We start from the raw sequence: 21,179 nt of genomic DNA on the forward strand, positions 1-21,179 counted from the left end.
GGCAATAGTCATTACCACTGTTCTACAAAGCTTTTGTGCTTATTATACCTCTACTTTTTTATTGTACAGCTTATCAAGTGCTACACATGAGTCTTCTGGCAGAGCAGTCGATCGCAGGCAACAGGTTCTGTTCGACTGTAGGTTTGTCAAGGACTGGTGAAAACTGGTATAGGGACATGGAGAGAGGAACAAATGCTTCATTTATGATTGAGCCAAGCCAGGTAAGAAAGGATTGTGGTGGTGATGGTGATGGTGCTGATTGTGGTTGTGGTGGTGATGATGATGATGACGATGATGATGGTGATGATGATGATGATGGTGATGATGATGATGGTAGTGGTGGTGGTGGTGATGATAATGATGATGATGAGGAGGAGGAGGAGGATGATGACGATGATGATGATGGTGATGATGGTGTTTGGGGGTGGTGGTGATGAGATGACATGATGATGATTGTGATGATGATGGTGGTGGTGGTGGTGGTGGTAGTGGTCATGCTGGTGATGATGGAAGTGGTGACGGAGGTTATGATGGTTGTAGTAGTTTTAATAGTGGTGTTCATTGCTTAGACATAGGGGTAGTCATGTTGGTGATGATATTGCAGGCCAATGTATTGGTGATTGCAGGGATGGAATTGATCCTTTTGGTCATCATGGTGGTCATCATGGTGATCATAATGATGACATTAAAACTGGTTTCATGTTGATGTGGGTGTTGGTTTTGGTGATAATGATTTTAGCTTTAGTTGTGATGATGGTGGTAGAGATTGGTCCTGGCATCTTCCAGACCTGCCAACCAGTACGTTTTAGCCGTATTTAGTACGTTTTTGCAACCAAAATACGGCAGTACGTTTTTGTCTCACCTGCATAGCAGAGTGAGACTATAGGCGCCGCTTTTCCGACGGCGACGGCGGCGGCGTCAACACCAAATCTTAACCTGAGGTTAAGTTTTTGAAATGACAGCATAACTTAGAAAGTATATGGACCTAGTTCATGAAACTTGGCCATAAGGTTAATCAAGTATTACTGAACATCCTGCCTGAGTTTCATGTCACATGACCAAGGTCAAAGGTCATTTAGGGTCAATGAACTTAGACCATGTTGGGGGAATCAACATCAAAATCTTAACCTAAGGTTAAGTTTTTGAAATGTCATCATAACTTAGAAAATATATGGACCTAGTTCATGAAACTTATACATAAGGTTAATCAAGTATCACTGAACATCCTGCATGAGTTTCACATCACATGACCAAGGTCAAAGGTCATTTAGGGTCAATGAACTTTGGCCGAATTGGGGGTATCTGTTGAATTACCATCATAACTTTGAAAGTTTATGGATCTGATTCATGAAACTTGGACATAATAGTAATCAAGTATTACTGAACATCCTGTGCAAGTTTCAGGTCACATGATCAAGGTCAAAGTTCATTTAGGGTCAATGAACTTTGGCCGAATTGGGGGTATCTGTTGAATTACCATCATAACTTTGAAAGTTTATGGATCTGATTCATGAAACTTGGACATAATAGTAATCAAGTATTACTGAACATCCTGTGCAAGTTGCAGGTCACATGATCAAGGTCAAAGTTCATTTAGGGTCAATGAACTTTGGCCAAATTGGGGTATTTGTTGAATTACAGCCATAAATTTGAAAGTGTGTTGGTCTAGTTCATAAAACTTGGACATAATAGTAATCAAGTATCACTGAACATCCTGTGCGAGTTTCAGGTCACATGATCAAGGTCAAAGGTCATGTAAGTTCAAAGAACTTTGGCCACGTTGGGGGTATTTGTTGAATTGCCATCATATCTCTATAAGTGTATTGGTCTAGTTCATAAAACGTGGAAATAAGAGTAACCAAGTATCACTGAACATCTTGTGCGAGTTATAGTAGTTTCCAAAATCAGCACTGCTGCTATATTGAATCGCGTGATGCAGGTGAGACGGCCAGAGGCATTCCACTTGTTTCTTAGAAAAATACGTTTTTTGTAAAAAAAATAATAATAATAATAATCTCTATATGTCTCTATTTCACAAATATGGTTATTAGATCAATGTAATTTCAGGTAACTTTTTTTTTTTTCAATCATTTTGTTCAAACCAGGGTGAAGATATACACATGTTTTAATGTTTTTTTTTTCATCTGCAAGAGCAGTGCGCATTTTAGCTTGCATGCAGCTTGAGCGCCGCGATGAGCGAGTGCGCCAAGCATTTTATTATGAAATACACTTTTTGGGGGAAAAATACAGTTTTTTTTTCACAGAATACAGTTTTTCATTCCCAGAGGTTGGCAGGTCTGATCTTCATTCATCTTTCACCCACTGTATTCTCTAGGAGCTACGAGCTGTGATGAAGGAGAAGGAGAGAGCTAAGCCCACTATCTTGCCCAAGACTACGCCGGCACCCCTCACCAGACACATCCTACCCAGAGTACAAACTGGGGATTGGGTCCAGTTCATGCAGGCTAGCGTGGGAGGGGCTTCGGAGGATATCGTTGCTACGCAAAAACCGGTCGATCCTAAAGAACAAGAATTACAGGTAATATAGCAGTTTATAATGAGTACATTGATAATTTGAAGATGATGATGGGGAGGAGGATTATGATGTAAAGATGATGATAATGATTCAATTCAATTCAGGTTTATTGCAAAAAATATGATTGGAAGTCACAGACTGAATTGTGTCAAAATCTAAAAATAATTAAGATTATTAAGATCAACAATAAATATACAATTAAAAATTACATATGTGCAGTTAAAAATAGAGTTAAAAGTGATAATGATAGATAACACAATTTTGCACAGTTATCACACAAATTACCAACTTTAATATTTACCATGGTATTTGTGTAATAACAATAATAATGTAATCTCCTTATATTTATTTGTATGATGATGGTGGTGGCAGTGGTGGTGGTGGTGGTGATGATGATGATGCCGATGATGCCGATAATTTTGATGATAATGATGGTACTGGTGATGAGGTCAATAGTGATGGTGCTGGTAGAAATGATAATGGTTAATAGAGAATATGCAGAGAAGAAAAAGAAAGGAAAATGAGACAGATGTAGTAGCCCCCCCCCCCTCCCAAAAACAAAAGGAGGTAAAATGTTACTCTTCAAAAGTCAGATTTACATAAAGAAAATTATTAGATAGAACTTGTGGTTAAAAGTAAAGAAGAAGAAATACATGTAGCAGAGTCAAGTTTAATTTCATGTTCACTTCAATAAATGATAGCATGATATACAGACCTGCCAACCAGTACGTTTTAGCCGTATTTAGTAGGTTTTTTTTTGTTTTTTTTTTTGTTTTTTTCTTTTTTTTTACAAAATCGTAATTTATTGACAAAAATCATCTCTATATGTCTCTATTTCATAAAAAGTACACAAATATGGTTATTAGATCAATGTAATTTCAGGTAACTTGTTTTTTTTTTCAATCATTTTGTAAAAACCAGGGTGAGATATACACAAGTTTCAATGGGTTTTTTTTTTCATCTGCAAGAGCAGTGCACATTTTAGCTTGCATGCAGCTTGAGCGCCGTGATGGGCGAGTGCGCCAAGCATTTTATTATGAAATACACTTTTTTAGGGGAAAATACAGTTTTTTGTATCACAGAATACAGTTTTTCATTCCCAGAGGTTGGCAGGTCTGGATATATGATCTAATTCTAATTTGAATCATTCTTATAAAAAACAATTCGTACATAAAATGATATTGTATGTGGGCACCAAGAATTTAATTTTACCTTGCCTTGCAAGTATTTTACATGGATATCTTTTTATCTCTCCCTCAGAATTCTTATCCTTATACATTTCCACCCTGCTCCACAATGCATTTTGAATATTCTTTTTGTTATTTATCCATAGGGTAAGCTGTACTCGAAGCTGATGAATCTACGGAATGATATAGCCTCTGATATAGGAGCTGCCCCATACATGGTTGCTAATAATAAGAATCTACTAGACTTGGCTGTCATTAGGTAAGTAAACAATATCATTTAATCAAAGATATCATTTAATTAAAAAGATTTTGTAAAGTTCTCATAATTTTTAACACAGTGAGGACTTATTCAGACTAAAGTTTGAATGAAGACCCCTCAAACTTATTTTCTGGTTAAAAAACACATTTTTTTTTATTGTTCATTCGGCCTTCTTTTATCAACTATATGTGCATCCCTGTCAGTGTGAATTTTTGTTTTGTTAAATGTATTTAGAATTAATGGTTTTTGAAAAGAATTTTGTAGAATTTTCATTGCAAATTTTTTTTTTTTTTTTAATAGGTGTCTCAGATTGTCCTAATAATGATTTTTTTTTCTTTGTAGTAATCTGGATTAATTTTAGTAAATTATTTTATTATGAGAAATATGATTTAGATTGGTCTTGCGAGTAGGCCTGCTTATTTCCTATTCATTCCACATGTAAAACATCCTTGGGGAATAAAGCCACAATATGATACAAAATGTGACTGCTTTGCAATAATAAATGTATTACATTTATGATGTAGATTGTAAAAAATAGTTAAAGTATTTAAAAAAAATAATAAACTTGGTTGGAAGCACCTGCGATCTTGATGCTTTGACACACAATAAATTGGAAATAAAAATATTGACTTTCATAAAGAATAGCTAACTTCATTACAATCAGGGGAGCATTTCATGAAGAGTCTATTCTGTGATTTTCACTGACTAATTTGCTCTATGACAAGTTGCAACCTAACTGAATATTCATGTATGTCCTTACATGATTTGATGTTCTTGTTACTGCAATGGGTATACATATTTCACCTTAAAATGAATATATTCATATGTAACCTTGCGAGAAAAAAAACAAGGTCTGAGAATTAGACTAGATTTGATTGTTATCAGAAAATATATAAAAGAATGCTAGTTAGACAGTAAATGGTTTGAATGAATATCGTAAGTAACGGACTATAAACCGCACCCGTGTATTAACCGCACCCCCAACTTTGGGGGGGGAAAAAAAATCCTTCTAAAATTTACATGCATATTTGAGGTACGAAGAAACAAAAACTCAGTTAAAGATTTCAAGGTACCCAAAGAGATTACCGGTATGCGGAAATCTGCTGTTCTTGATCAATTCATCTAAATGTTAGCAAGAAAGAAAAGTCCCGACAATATTGGCCACTTACACACTCACTCACCTCACAGTCACAGTGTACACACACACAGCACTGCTGTTCTTACATTGCAAACTACGATACGGTACCAGCAGTACATCTTATCAAATTATGTCTTTCCCAGCGTAGGAGGAAGAAACATTCACATTTCTTGCATCACAACCTCACAATCACTTTCAGAATTTGTCTAGCATTCGATGTCTTAGCATGAATTTTGGATACGGGATTACAGGAAGGTTCAAGAAACAAAGAAATTTGCATTTTTTCCAATTGTTTTTACGGCTTCGTGCCGTCTCTCTCGTTGCGTGGTGTACATGGTATCTTATGAAAAGCAAACGAGAAAGAAAAAAATAAGCTGGCGCGAAACGGGACTTTCGCGGCCGGCCGGGAGGGGTTAAAATGAATAGCGCCAGCTTAAGTCGCACTATATAGCCACAATACAACGCAAGCTAGCTCTACATTACCGAGTATGCTTGGTTTCTCTTTGAACTTAGCCAGGGTACTTCGCTGCTTTGAATCAAGAATAAAGTCGAAATTAGTGTCATGAAGGTGGGTGCGTTATGGACAATATTTGATTAAGATCGTAATAATCGCTTCCCATTACCCGCGGCTCATACCCCTCTAAATGACATTGCCCTGGGCGGCTACGCCCGGCCACTCGATGTGTTGTGAACTGGCAGACGTCTTACATGTTCGGGAGGGGTTACGGCGGGCTGGCTCAGACCCGTCACCGTGGATAAACCGCACCCCCGACTTTTGCTTCTATCCTGCCGAGAAAAAGGTGCGGTTGATAGACTGTTACTTACGGTATATTCATATGTAACCTTGCGAGATTTGAAATTATTGTAACCCAGTAGGAACTTATGTTACAACTTGATTAGACATCCTGGCCCGTATTCTGATAGCGTGGTTTAACTTAACCCTGGTCTAAGTGTGGTAATAAACTGCCATATTTAAACCTAGGTTTAAGTTTCGTATTCCGATAGCAAGGTTTAAGTTAACCCTGGTCTAAGTGTGGTAATAAATCCTCAAAAAGTTAAACTCGCGCTGGGGGTAGTTTAAGCCTGGTTTAAATCCAACAAATCATGGCCAACATTTTTTTTAGAATGTATGCCTATATTGCATTACAAGCTACTTCCTCAGTTTTTAACCGATTTTCATGAAATTTGGAACATAGATTGTTCTCAAGGTAAGGAGGTGTAAGACCTTTTTTTTCCCCTTTTTTGGAAATTGTGTTGCCATGGTAACAGTGTATTATGGCCAAAATTATGCAGTTTAAAATACTTTCATCAGTTTTCTACCAATTCTCAAGAAAGTTTGCTCACACATTGGTTTTGAGGTAAAGATGTGCAAGACACATTTTTTCATGTGTCGGAAATTGTGTTGCCATGGTAACGGTATATTATGGCAAAAACTAAGTATAAATCTTGCTGTTCCAACTACTTCCTCAGTTTTTAACCAATTCTCATGAAATTTGGCACATACATTAGTCTTATTGTGAAGATGTGCAAAACATATTCTATGCCTAAAGTATATAATTGCGTTGCCATGGTAACAACATATTAAATATCGAAAATTAGGTGAAAAACTTGTGGTTTTAATTACTTTATAATTCTTAAACCATTTCTCATGATATTTGGCACATACATAAGTCTTGAGGTGAAGATTTGCAAGACACATTTTTGCATGTGTCGGAAATTGTGTTGCCATGGTAACGGTATATTATGGCAAAAACTATTTAAAAATCTTGCAATTCCAACTATTTTCTCAGTTTTAACCAATTCTCATGAAATGTGGCACAAACATTAGTCTTGATGTGAAGATGTGCAAAATATATTTTATGACTTAATAAAAAAATAATGTTGTCATGGTAACAAATCAAATATCAAAGTTAGATGAAAATCTAGTGATTTGAACTACTTTATCAGTTTCCAACTGGTCGATTCTCTTAAAAAATTGGCACATACATTAATGTTGAGGTGAAGATGTCTAAGACATATTTTTACCTGTATCAGAAATTGTGTTGCCATGGCAACAACATATTAAATAACAAAAATAAGGTGAAAATTTTGTAGTTAAAACTCATTCATCTTTTTTCAACCAATGCTCATAAAATTTGGCACACACATTAGTCTTGAGTTGAAGATGTGCGAGACATAAAGTATGTATCAGAAATCGTGTTGCCATGGTAACACTAACAACATATTATAAAGAAATTAGGTGAAATCTGAACTCCTTCATTATTTTTCAACCAATTATAAAAGTTGTCTCACACATTGGTTTTGAGGTATAGATCTGCAAGACATATATTTGTGTGTGTTGGAAACTGTGTTGCCATGGTGACAGCATATTATGTGTAAACACATCTAATGGATTGAACTAGGCCTACTTCTTCATTTTATGACATAGGCCTATGCTAAAAAAAATTTAGAACACATAGGTTTTGACTTGAGGTAAAATAATCTGCAAGACACATTTTCTCATTCATCAAAATATGTGTTTGTATGGTAACTACACACACCAAAATAAGATTAAGACAATGGTCAATGCTAACTGTTGTTTGGCTACACAGAGAACTACATGTAGCTGTAGCAGTGTAGGCTTGGTTCTAGTTTTAAGGGGGTGCTAGACCTCTAGATCTCGAACTACAGTCCCTAGCTTTAGATCTAGGCCTAGATCTAGATCCCTTAGATCTAGCAATAGAAATAATCCAACGTTAGATCTCTAGCCTAACGTTACTTCCTTTAAAGGCCTAACGTTAGATGAGTAACGTTAGATCTACTGTAGACTAGCCTACATTTACTATTTGTTGATTTAGGAATCTCCATTGAGCATGTTGAGAGTCTACAAATCTCTAGATCTAGACCTACATGTAGACCTAGATTGATATAGATCTAGTTCTAGGTCTGGATAGGGTCTAACTTTTAGTCTAAATTATTTAGTCTAGATCTAGCCTAGGCCAGCATTAGAGATTCTAGATCATATACAGTAGACTAGATCAGCCAGTCCTAACGTTAGGGCTACCGGCTAGGCTAGAAATAGAATCTAGAATGAATAGATAGCACAGACTAACGTTAGGCTTAGATCTAAATTCTTTTTAAATCTAGGTCAGGCCTAGTCTAGTCAAGACTGAGCCGTTGGTCTAGGTTTAGGCCTGTTTTCTAGTCCTGGACCTGGAAACCTAAACCAGTCCCCAAAAATGTTTTAATAAAAAACTTCAAAGAAACAGATATGGACCTAAAACAGGAGTAGAGAGATGTCTAGGACTAGGCCTAATTCTAAATTTTGCCAGGCCTAGTTACTTGGCAAGCAATGCAGCGATAGTCAGATCTAATGGGATTTATTTTAAAAATTCTGACATTTTTCTGTCATATCACATTGCCTTGGTGAGAGAGGCCAATGTAGACTATCATAGTTCAGCGGAATAACCAATGCAGAGACTGTTCAAACCTTTTGTCTATGTACGACAAATTAGGCCTAGATCTATTCCACTAGATCTAAGGTTAGAAAAGCAATCTAATCTATATCTATCCCTGTTCCAAGGCTAAGCCAGCCTAGTCCTGAATGTTGTTCTTAGTATAATCTTAGCCTAGACAAATATGTAGCTTCAGTCTCGGTTGCTCCACTGAATTACTAAATAGACTAGGCTGCGCCTACGGTACGTTTTGCTTCAGGAAAGTAAAAAAGTCAAAACAATGTTCAATTCTCCTCCAAACAATTGGCCTAGGCTAGATCTAACTTTAAGCCTAATGTTAGACCTAAGACTACTCTCAAAAGTTACAAAAAATTTCCCTTACTTAAAGTTAGAATAAAGATGTCGACCATTTAACTTATTGTTTTAGATCTAGGACTAGAGTATAGACTCTAGTCTAGAGTGGGTGAGGGGAATCTAGTCAATTTAAGATATTGACAAACATGAAAAGCAACAAATGGGACTGATACACAAAAAACTGTGCAGGTCACTCGGTTTGGGGTTGAAATGTTTTAGTAATTAACAAAAATTAAGACAATGTGAATGGAAATTTCTTACCACATATGGATGATGAATGCTTTTCTTTCACTACAATAGTTGTAATTAGTTTCCATAAAATCCAAAATTTTAAGAAAAAACAACTTTAATGACATTTTTTCAACTTTGTTGCAGTCATCCCTGCAGCAGTAATTTACCAAAAAAGTGCTAGTCTTGGTTAAAAGAGGGTTATTATTTTTTAAACCCGGGTTTAACCCAGGTTTAGTTAAACCTGGCTATCAGAATACCAAAATAATTAAACTACACTTAGACCAGAGGTGAGGTTTAGAGGAGGTTTAGTTAAACCAGGGTTAACTTTAGACTAGGGTTAAATTAAACCTGCTATCAGAATACGGGCCCCTGTGTCTAATCTTATAAAGCTAAAAATCATGCCATTAACATATGATTAGGAAAAATTGTTGCAAAGTTCTTGGATATTTGTGTTTGGACTTTTTAAATCATGTTGTGATCCAACTAGGTAGTGCGTTCTCACTGGACAAGGCCCCCCCCCCCAAAAAAAAAAAAAAATGGTTTTCCAAACCATTTACTTGTCTAACTAGCATTCTTTTATATATTTTCTGATAACAATCAAATCTAGTCTAATTCTCAGACCTTGTTTTTTTCATTTACCCTTTTTAGACCTGCCAATATTAATTCCATGTTGAAAATTGATGGGATCGCTCAGGCGAGAGCTGAGAAATTTGGTATCCAGTTCATCGATGCCATCAAAGCATATTGTAAAGAGAAGGATCTTGAGATGGACAATTTCCCCGCATCAGCCCCATCAAGCATCAGCGAGAAACCGGTAATCTTGGTTTACTTTTTAAATAATGGCAATGTGGATCCAGTCATTTAACTAAGTGGCAAATTTTCTAATGACTTGTACTATCCCAAATTCCCTGAAAACAATTGATTCAGTTGAGAAATTCGAAACAGCCCTTAAAACCTATTTATTCAAATTATACCTTAATTCAACAAAGTGAACTCTATAACACATCTTTTTCTTTCCTTTATTTTCATAAGCACATAGAGGAATACTTATTATTTGTTATGTGCTATAATATAAAAACTGACTGTTTATTATTATTATTATCATTGATTATTATTATTGTTGTTGTTGTTGTTATGGGCTGGTACTATTAATTGGTCATCTGGTCATTGTTTTGAGATAAGGGTGGTTTATCAAATAATAAGGATCTACATCACTCTCTAATAAAACAAATAATGCACATCATTTCACTTGGGCATTAGAATGATTACACACACTTGTTACATGTATCTCTGAAATGGTCCAAACGTACCTCATGTCCTTATTTCCTACTTCCATTTTTTATTGGCTGTTGAGAATTGTTACGATGTGATGGAAAGATTACCATAATAATGTTTATGCAACAGGGTCCTGTGATGTTCCCTAATTGATTTTATGACCTGGGTATTTTTCACAAAGATTTAAGTGTGACTTATGGGGTGTTGCAAGAAACTTGCGATTGAACGCAAATCGAACGCAACTCCCAAAATTGAGCGTAAGTCCTCCGATCAAACGCAAATCTGCAATTGATCGCAAGTTACGTTCAATCCTGTTGCAAGAAGAAGTTGCGTTTGATCAATTGAACGTAGATCAAGCGCAAGCTTTGCAATTGATTGCAAATCGAACGTAACTTATGTAAGATTTTGGAGGATGCGCAAAATTTGCGTTCGATTTACGTTCAATTGATTGTCCATAGGCTTGTGTACTAATTCTGCCAACAAAAATTTTTTTTGGATTTTGTTTTGAAAACTTGTGTATATTATACCAGTTTCAATTTCCCATGGGTTTTTTTCAAGAAAAACTTGAAATAATGTTATTTTCAATCTTTATAGGACTCTTCAGCAATTATGCCATTATTTTCACACAATTTCAGTACATTCTCTCCTAATATCATTTTAAAGTGTGTCAATAACCAAAAATATCCTGCTCTTGTTATCAGAGGTCATGGAATATTCAAATTGTGATTTCTGAAATAATTTGTATGAAGAAATGTTGAAGAAATAATAACTCTCCATAGGCACAAAAGCCACTCTTTATTAAAAACACTTCATGCACTGGCAAATGCTTATCAATATATCTGAGCGTTTGCAGTAAATACAACTCAGAATATGTTTTGCAAGAGCACTAAATTGCTTAAATGCTTTCATTCATACATATCATAATGAATAACATGCCCAATTAAGTTATTTTAGTTTGATTTTCAAATAAAACATACATTTCAGGAGATTGCTACACTTCAAAATCTGAAGCTCTCTTGTTTATCTCTCTTTAATCATGAGATTGCATCGTAGATATATATCACACTTGCATACATTCTTCCGAGTCATGAGGCAGCTTGAGAGAACTTCCCATAGATTCTGTACAGTGACTCGGACCAAGGCCAGCAAAATGTTGCCTCGAGGTCAGCATTGACTACATCCCTGCTTGGACTTGAAAAGATCCATTGATCTGTGCCTAAAAAAGAACACTGCTCAAGACATTCATTATTGATGGACCTTTTATTTTCATTTTTCAATGTTTCTTGCTCCTGAGGAATTACTTCTGAGATTCAGTTATATGAAATAAAAATTTCATATCATCTTCATCAAGTGTTTCACCACAGAATGTCTTGTTTGAAATTGATGTGTCTCATGCAGAAGACCACAGTCCTTAAGGTTGGCATGAAGAATCCATAGAAGTCCAGTCAGGAAAGCCACAATCGTCTCTGTTTGAAGGAACCAATCTGGTTTCCTGAAGCAGTCTAATATGAGATGAATTTGGAGAGCTCCATAGAATAAAGTTTTTAAAGCAGTAACGCCCTCATTCTCAAATCTGCTCTTCCAATAATGATGTTACTACATACAGGAGCAGCTCTGAATTCAGTTCTGATAATCAACCTGTTAATAAAAAAATAATAATATGGGAAATAATGCAAGCCCATAATTATACATAGCTTGGGTTAGTTCAAATTTTGTCCTTTCAGTGCAAGAACGCCCTTAGCAAAACATTTTTGTGCACCCATCGGTGCAGAAATGCCCCTATGTCTGCTGGTAAGGGCCTTGTTTGCACCCAAATGATGATATGATCTATAGAGGGATAGTGGCTTACTCCTGAGACTACAGTAATTGGCAATTTGCCATGATGTAATCTAAAAAAGTGTGAACTGATTGTTTTTCCCCAAATAAAAGAATCATGGAAATAAAAATATGCAATAAATTAAATCAATGAAAGCAAAAGACACACTTTTATACAGTACACCTTGGATGAGCACAACCACCCCCTCCCCTCCCCCCATCAATGGGATGTCTTCATTGCTGAGAAGTCCAGTCAAGATAGAGATTTGTGTTAGCCTTTTTCATTTTGCATTATCCTTCGGTCAATGTGTACAGATTTCACCCCCATCCGCATTACGATCATGGTGAATTATTAATAATAATACAGTTTACATGTAACCTACCATTCAAGAGTTGATAAAATGAATCAATCAGCTGGTTGCAAGAACACAAATTGTAGCAGACACAGTTATGGTGGTTCTGAGGTTCCAGACTTCTTTGTCATAACTGTAGTAAGCAATTAAAAGCAAAAAGCAAAGAGATAAAACATATTCATGAAATTAATATACAAGCTCAGTTGCCAGTGTGTTAATCATTATAGTAGTCCAAGGGTGTTTTGATTAAAGTCACTTCTGGCCTGGGGAGGGGCACTATGGTTCCTCAGCCATGGGCGGCGCAATAAAAAAAATTATGAAATCATACCTTTTGCTTTAATTTACTAAAAAAGCTCGTAATAGAATGCCAAACTTTGGTGTACATATTCCTTTCTAGAGCAATCCTAACAACTTTACTTTAAAAAATCTGGTATCAAAATAAATTCCTTTCAATTCATGTTTTTTTTTAAATATTTTTTCTTAACTTCTTAAATTTTTTTTTAATTTTCATTTTCAAGACAAAGTTCATCAGTGACATTAAATTACTATTGTCAATAAAAAAAAATTACCCAGTTATGAATATTGACTTTTTACATGTAATCATGTTTTTGTCTGACATGTACTTAAACAAACATAATGTTGCAAAATTTCCTGACCCTGTACCTGGGAATGGCAAATTTAGTATCAAAAGTTGTGTGAGACTTGAAAGTAAAACGTCAGTCAGCGGTGCGGGAATAAAATTTTGAGTGGCAGATTTATTCTGAAAAATGTCAAGGGGGACCATATGCCATATGCCCCCCCCAAAAAAAATTGTGCTTGATGTAAAAGGATGTAAAGAAAAAATCATGATTATGCATTCAATATTAATAATGATGCACCATATGAGACACCCTTTAACTGAAAGCACCTGGAAAAGCATTGTAATCATCCATTTAACAATTTAAAGTGAACAAAAATCTGTCATCTATATAGCACCTCATGTGCTTGCATAAAAATCAAGAGTCAGCTACATAGTAGCCCAGGGGGGGGGGGTACTCACGAGATAAGGCATATGGGGATATGCCGCAGGAATGGGTCGCCTTTTTTGAAGAAATCCCTAAACATGGCGTATGGTTTTATGCTGGAAAATCCCTAAGCATGGCCCAATTTTTAGATAATGTCCTTAAATATGGGTCCATATTCTACTCCAATGTCTTAGGTGCAAATACAAAATGACCTTACATTTTGGGCGATAACCTTTTTTTTTTTTTTGCTTGTCAAGTTTTTCCAGGCGAAAATGTGCCCCCCCCCCTTTGGAAATCCTGGATCCGCCCCTGTAATGAATCCCTAATAATGGGTACCTTTTTAGCCAAAATGACCTGTAAATATGGGTACGGGTTTCGAACTTACAGCCGCACACCTTTGTCCAAACCAAATCTAAGTACCTCCCCCTGGCATAGTAGATCTACATATTGAATCTAAAAAATAAATGTATTTACATGCTATCTTTTTATATTTATATGAGATGGATATTAAAAATGTGACTCATACGGCACATCATTACAAATCATCGACACAAATACTGTCCTTGCAAAGAACCTCTTGTGCAATCTGCCCGTAAGAAATTTAAAAAGAGCCCTGGGCAGGCAACATCCTATTCAATGTCAAAACTTCCCCAAGAATGTGGCAGATGTGGACAATAGATTCTGAAAAGTAGCCCAATACATGTAGACCCCCTATACCTTTGTTTCTTTTTCTTGTCTGGCGAGATATACGGAGTCTGGAGAACCCAAATAAAAAAATAATAATAATAAATAATTTTTTTTTTATCCTCCAAAGACAAAAGTCGAAACAGCAAAATTTTCACTTTATCCCAGGCCAGGCCAAGGAAAGTCATAAAAAGGGAGGTTAACGGTAGACTACCTCGAGCGAAGTTCGTGCAGGCTCCACTCCACTTCACTACCGCTACACTACGCTCCACCTACCCGAACTTCGAGACCGTGAACTCTATCTGATATTCCGAGCGACAAAGGTGGGATTTTATGGGGGAAAATATAAAATTCATGCAACATCACCTTTAAAAACAATTGAATTTAATATTCTTACTTTACACCAAGTTTCACTTCTTTTCCATGCTTCTATCAGTCTAAAAATGGGTGATTTAGAGCCAACATGAAGTTCCTCACACGTATAAATAATTCGCTGCAGATTTCAAAACATTGCATGCACGCGCGATACGGCAGCGAATTATTTATTTGTGTGAGGAACTTCATGTTGGCTCTAAATCACCAATTTTGAGACTGATAGAAGCATGGAAAAGTGAAACTTGGTGTAAGTAAGAATATTAGTTAGGCCTAATTGTTTTTAAAGATCGTGATGTTGCATGAATTTAATATTTCCCCCCATAAAATCCCACCTTTGTCACTCGGAATATCAGATAGAGTTCAGTCTCGAATTTCGGGTAGGTGGAGCGTAGTGTAGCGGTAGTGAAGTGGAGTAGGGCCTGCACGAACTTCGCTCGAGGTAACGTTAGACAGACTCTTAAAAAAAGAGAGACAAATGGAGAGGAATCTTTTTTTGTGGAAATGTCTAGACTGTAAATTACTGGATGGCTATTCGCCGTTGAAACCGATATAACTTAAAAAAATCATTTCAAATAGAAACAAAAATAATCTTTAAAGGTCATTTTCGATGTTTCATACATAAATTAGAGCCTACACATTTACTTGCTTCTGGGTGATTTTTAACAGCACTGCACCGGCAATGACCTGCCGTGTTGTTGATACAACCGTGCATTACCGACACAAAAAGTCAAGTGTGGGACTGGGATTGAAATTGTACGGTAGAAAATTTGTTGAAGGTGAAATTTCGACCAGCGATAAAGATTTATTTTCACTTTTTTCAAAATAATTTTTTCTCTGGCATAGGTCTAAAATATATAAATTCTCTAAAAACATACATAATGGAGAAAGAATTGTCTGAAAAATGAATATTTTCTACTTACTCTCTTCCACAAACAGGATTGTTGCAAGCCATTATTTTGCTTTTTCGGCTAGTCTTGTGCTGCAGACCCTGTTTACAGCTGCAAATCGTCTGCAGATCAGCTGCAACTTGCGTTCAATCGCAAGCCTTTTTCTTGCAACGCAAATTGGCGATTGATTGCTAGTTGCAGTCGATCGGAATCGGCTGCAAAGTTGCAGTCGATTTGCAATCAATTGCAACGTAACTTTCTTGCAACGCCCCATTAGAGTCGTTTGCGGTATAACACATCACCACATTGAGACAGATCATGCACGGACGAGACGGACATTCTCGCGTATCCAACAGTAAGATTATGCATAAAATAACGTGTGCATTGGTGTCTAAGGATGAATCTAAGTCACTCTTAACTATTTGTGAAACACCCCCCCCCCCCCCCTGCTATTGTTTCTTCCAGGAGGGCAGTCAGAGTAACGGATCATCATCAGGAGGCTGCACTTTCCTACGAGGAGCTAAAGTTGGAACGCTATCCGAAACTAAGAGAGAATCCTATACCCTTTTTCATGAGAAAGGGATGACACTCGTAAGTCTGATATATAATTTGTAATCATTTCTTCCTGCGAGAGATCAAAGTTAGGTTCTATTCCTAATTAAAGTTAGGACCTGTTGCTGCACTAGCATGATGAGCATCTCTGGACGGTGTGTGCACTCAATAAGACATCACCATTATTATTATTCTTACTAGGAGCTTAAGAAAGAAACATTACCCTTTTCGAAGGGTAAGGAATGACACTTTAAAGTCTTAATAGTTCTTATGGTGTATATTATTTGGCAATATATCTTTTAGTTCCTGTTCCTACAAGGAGATAATGTGGACATGCTCTCAGGAACAATTTTCTAGGTGTATGTGTAGCAGTATTGAGCCTGTGCTCCATGGAACTAAAGTTTGCAAGCTCTCAGAAATAGAACAAATTGTATCCTCTCTTCTTTGTCCTCTTTCCCTTTCCCTTTGTTTTTTCTTTTCTTTTCTCTTTTTCTTTCTCAACTTTCACTTTATCTCTCTTTTCTTGTCTTTCTCTTTTTCTCTTTTTCTTTGTCCTTTTCTTTCTCAACTTTCACTTTATCTCTCTTTTCTTGTCTTTCCCTTTTTATTTCTCTTGCTATGCACATGGATCTCTATTTCTCTCTCCATAAAATATTCCTCTTTGATCTATCTGTTCTTGCAGGAAGACATAGCAGTCATGAGAGGGCTAAAGGTATCTACAATCGGAGGTCATCTAGCAGACGCCATTGAAGCTGGCTACCCAGTCAACTTTGCAAGAGGTATGTCCCAAACGTTAACCCTTTGAAGACTTATCCCAAGAATGTACAGGCTGGCACTTAAGGAAAATATGGACCTGCCAAATTTAGCCTGTCTTCAAAAGCTTAAAATCTGACAATCTATATGCTGATCTCATGGACAAAAGGTATTCAGACAGGAAAGTTTTTCATTGTCATGTGTCAAAGATTTTCAGTGCCAAATTTGTTCATTCAGGGCCCCGTTGTACAAAGAGTTATGATTGATCTGATCAATCGCAACTATGGAAAGCCAGCAAAGTCAACATTTGAAATGCATGTTTGTTCAAAAAAAATTCTAGATATGAATGCATATCCATAAATTCATTGATTTCTTGACAATTTGGGGTGTTCTCCTTTGATTACAAAGGACATTTTGCAAATTTCCTGTAGAAAAAATTATGACACTGATGGATTTCCATAGAGTTACGATCGATCGAATCAATCGTAACTCTTTGTACAACGGGGCCAGGTGTACAGATTTCAGGAGCTACTTGATTTTGATTTTGATATTAAACATCTTCTTTCTTATCTATGTAAAAACTTTTTATATCATATTTAGTATCAAAGTAAAAGGGGAAACTGTAACTTATGATGATGTATATGAAATTTCATGAATCAGTTGAATATACCAGGAAAATTATTAGAATCTTGGTTTCCCTTTTTTTTAGCTGGACACACTGTATCATATTAGAACCCTTTAATTTTGGGATTAAGACCTGCGGGTTATGATAATTAAGTCAACCCTCTCTATACCCAGGCAGCCTCCTCAACTCTCATCCAGGTCTTGTATTTGTTATCATGTACAACGTGCATTGCTGTACTCCATGTTCTTCCCATCGATATGTTTATATATATTAATGTATGTACCTCTGTATTCCCCATGTTCTGAAGTGCCAAATAAAATAATAACCATAATAGTATGGTCTTGTTAAAAAAAAAATCATTTTGACATTTTCTCTGCTCTCTCTCTCTTTTCTTTCAGCTGGAATAACATCTGCAGTACAAAAAGAAATTGAACAAGTCATCAGGAACCCTCCGATCAATTCAGGTATATAGTCATTTTATGTGGTTGGGGGGGTTCATTTTTTATAAGTTTTAATTTGGTTTTAATAATTTTGGATGTTGTTTCTGCATAAACCAGTATATAAAGCAAACAGATATTTTCACAGCTCATCCTGTTTCTGTTTTGATATTAAGAATGTAAAAATGAAATTACATAGAAGTGAAAATTTTGTGTAGATGTGAGACCTACATTATATTTTAAAAGATAAAGTCACTGTGAAACATTCAGCTTATTATTAAACATTTCATCATCTGTATTTGGAGATAAACAAATGACTATGGTAAAGATGGGAATAAGTTTTTTCAGTTATCAATTTTTTTTTCATTGAATTTGGAAAAAAAATATTTTAGAAATGGTAATCTGGCAATTCAGGTGTGAGTTTCATTTTGTTATCATTTGTGGATTGTACAGCAAACACTAATTATTGTAGGTTCTTTTATGAGCACTTTGCAACTGCTTCTCATCTTCCCTTTTCTTATTTCCTTCTTGTTCCTTACTTGAGGGTTCCCAGCCCATCAGGGAAAATTATTTTACCTTTTTCCAGTCAGGGAAAATCAGGGAATTTGATAAGAAATAATAATAATAATACATGAGATATGTATACCGCACTTTCCATCTTGATTAGATGCTCAAGGCGCTTCAGAGCAGAACAACAACAGAAGCTATTTACATATAATACATGTCTGAACAATAAGTCAATGTCTATCAAAAGCACTCTTAAACAGGTATGTTTTCAGGTTGCCCTTGAAGGTGGTCACTGAAGTCTGGGTTTTCAAACTGTGTGGAAGAGAATTCCACAGGTTAGCCCCTGCATGAGCAAACGCCTGTTCCCCGCATGATTTCTTAGCAACTGGAATTTGTAAGAGATTAGATGAGGAAATATATCTCAAATGAGGGAAAAATCAGGGAATTTTGATCGGCCCAAAAGTCGAAAGCATGGTAGTCAGTCAGACATTGTTATGTTATGTTGCATATCAAAATAACATCCATTGAAATGACTGCTTATGGTGGTTTTTTAGTGTAGCCTCTTTGACTGCAGTACAGTTTTTATACTGAAAATATGTGTAATTCACTGCAACAACTCAGAAAACATGCGAAACTGGGAATGGGTTTAAATAATTATCAGGGAATTTTTAAACTTCCTCAGGGGAGTTTTTTTGTTGAAAAGCTGGGAACTTACTTTCTCCCTTGATATTTTCTCTTTTCTTCCCATCATCATCATCACGAGTACACTGCAACAGAATGAGAGTTTGATGACCCTGTGGTCAGGTGCAGATGCAATAGTGATTAGTTCAGAGCAGCCTTGAATTTATCAATTCATCTAGGGATTTTCATTTCATCATTCTGATATTCATGTAGTGTATTTTGTTATGGAGTTTGTAAATTGTCATGGTTGCGATAAATGACCAAATGGTATACATATAAACACACCATCATAAATATTACTATGAATTACATGCACTATATGTAGATACCTTTGGGACAATATGGTGGATTCACGATTATACGATGCACCATCTATCAGCAGCGAACAAGCCAATTTCTAACTTCGGGGTCAACATAGTGCGCAGGTGTAGGCAGCACTAAGTGCTAGTATACTGTAATGTGAATATGATGCTTCAAAATGAAAACCATATGGCAAAAATGGAGGAAGTATCCACTGAAAACGGTCTAAATTTCGCAAAGAAATATGCGGTGAATTTCTCTCCCACCTCCTGGACCCTGGTAAACAGCATAATAAGCCAGTTCACGGTTAGCTCATGATCAACTTTTCTCAAATGACCTTTTCATTAGGATAAGCACTATCATTTTCAAATGTAGATGTTGCGTAAGCTTTACCGGTAGAGTATTCAAATTCTAAGAACAAAATGCATTGTATAGACCAGGTGACTAGAATAGTACATCAGGGATAAAGTTTGGAAATCTGTTTTATTGTCTGCCTTAGGCACATTTGACTATTGTTTAGGCTACTGTCAAATACCAGTGATTATAAAGGCTCTATTTATTACTCTTCAGCTTGGATGTGATAAATATTTTGAAAGGAATACATGAATAATCATCAAATCACAAATGCCTATGTCAGTGAATTTGAAAGCCACCTTCATGGTTGTCTCCAATGACCTTCTGCTGCTCGTGCGCAGTTTACAACCGTGAACAGGCTTATTTTATGTAAGCTGGCAGAGCCGCGTTCGCCATCCCAGGGCAGCATAATTGCATCCATATGTACTAGCACAGCACACGCTGTACAGATCTCAACTTTTACCCATGAGGCATTGTGAATTTTGGCCTGTCCGCTGCAACCGATAGATGGCGCACCATATTGTGAATCCACCAAATTCTATTGTACAACGCCTACTTAGCTTGTTGTACGCGAGCAAATGGGAGGCTGAATGTCAAACATTCGTACCGTTGCACAAAAGACGTACCATCCAAAATGTACCGTCCAAAATGTACCGTTGCACGGCTTTAGGAGATGACGTCACAATACGATTTCATTAATTGCGCTCAGTAAAAATGAAGGTGCAATACGCGTATAAGCCTGCTGGCTAAATGCGCAATGCTGCCCAAGAGCATGTGCGCTTGTGGGATTTTCCTTTTGCTTACAATATTTTGCTCCCTTTCCAAAGATTACTGCTGGGAAAAACTCTTGTTTTTTCATATTTTCACTAAATTCAGAGGCGTTGTACAACACAAATAGCGAATATTCTTATTCGTGCAATGGTGCGAGATTTCGCATTCGGTGAAAGAAAGAAACGCTCTATTCAACTCGGCTAACGCCTCGTTGAATAGAGCATCTTTCTTTCACCTCATGCGAAATCTCGCACCATCGCACTCATGCCTATTCGCTATTTGTATAATATGCGTGAGGCATACCCAAGCAAATAATATGTGTTAGCAAATTTTTCTGATTACAGTAATTGAAATAAATGACTGGTCATGTGTAAGATTCAAGGCAGTCATTTCATTAGTACGCATATCACCTTTTTTCTGAATTAAAATGATGACCTTTTCATTGTTTGCCTTTTAACGCAGACATCAGTGCCTTAGGCCCAATCAAAGAATTACTACCGCAATACGAGTATCATGAGATCAAGTTGGTCATCGCTATCCTCAAAGTGCAGTATGGGATGCCTGTCAAAGTCTCCGCACTCTCGGACACGTCGTCACCATCATCATCACAAGTAAGGATTTCTTCCCTTTCCCAATAGATTGTGGCCCATATTCTGAAGTACACTTT

The 21,179-nt window shown here is 36.5% G+C and overlaps 1 protein-coding gene and 1 long non-coding RNA gene across 7 annotated transcripts in view; one reads left to right on the plus strand and one right to left on the minus strand.

Moving 5' to 3' along the window:
- LOC129281447 (bifunctional 3'-5' exonuclease/ATP-dependent helicase WRN-like) overlaps positions 1-21,179 on the plus strand; it is a 67,517-nt gene that overhangs the window by 42,330 nt on the left and 4,008 nt on the right. For 5 of the 6 annotated variants that reach the window (XR_010296507.1, XR_010296506.1, XR_010296508.1 and 2 more), the window contains exons 23-30: positions 70-221; positions 2,336-2,539; positions 3,870-3,982; positions 9,788-9,953; positions 15,998-16,123; positions 16,767-16,863; positions 17,861-17,926; positions 20,975-21,123. Coding sequence is in view for 2 of the 6 variants with exons in the window: in XM_064113325.1 (XP_063969395.1) it covers positions 70-221; positions 2,336-2,539; positions 3,870-3,982; positions 9,788-9,953; positions 15,998-16,123; positions 16,767-16,863; positions 17,861-17,926; positions 20,975-21,123 (1,073 nt within the window). In the remaining 4 variants the exon portion in view is untranslated. Of the gene's footprint in view, positions 1-69; positions 222-2,335; positions 2,540-3,869; positions 3,983-9,787; positions 9,954-15,997; positions 16,124-16,766; positions 17,076-17,347; positions 17,809-17,860; positions 17,927-20,974; positions 21,124-21,179 lie in introns of those variants that run through there. The other variant, XR_010296509.1, reaches the window with a different exon arrangement.
- LOC135157508 (uncharacterized) lies at positions 10,166-15,647 on the minus strand. Its single transcript, XR_010296510.1, has 3 exons — positions 15,566-15,647; positions 12,613-12,715; positions 10,166-12,052 (listed from the first exon to the last, which is right to left on the minus strand). It is a non-coding gene; the product is annotated as an uncharacterized LOC135157508 (long non-coding RNA).

Source organism: Lytechinus pictus, chromosome 18, assembly GCF_037042905.1.
Source record: "Lytechinus pictus isolate F3 Inbred chromosome 18, Lp3.0, whole genome shotgun sequence".
Taxonomy (NCBI): domain Eukaryota; kingdom Metazoa; phylum Echinodermata; class Echinoidea; order Temnopleuroida; family Toxopneustidae; genus Lytechinus; species Lytechinus pictus.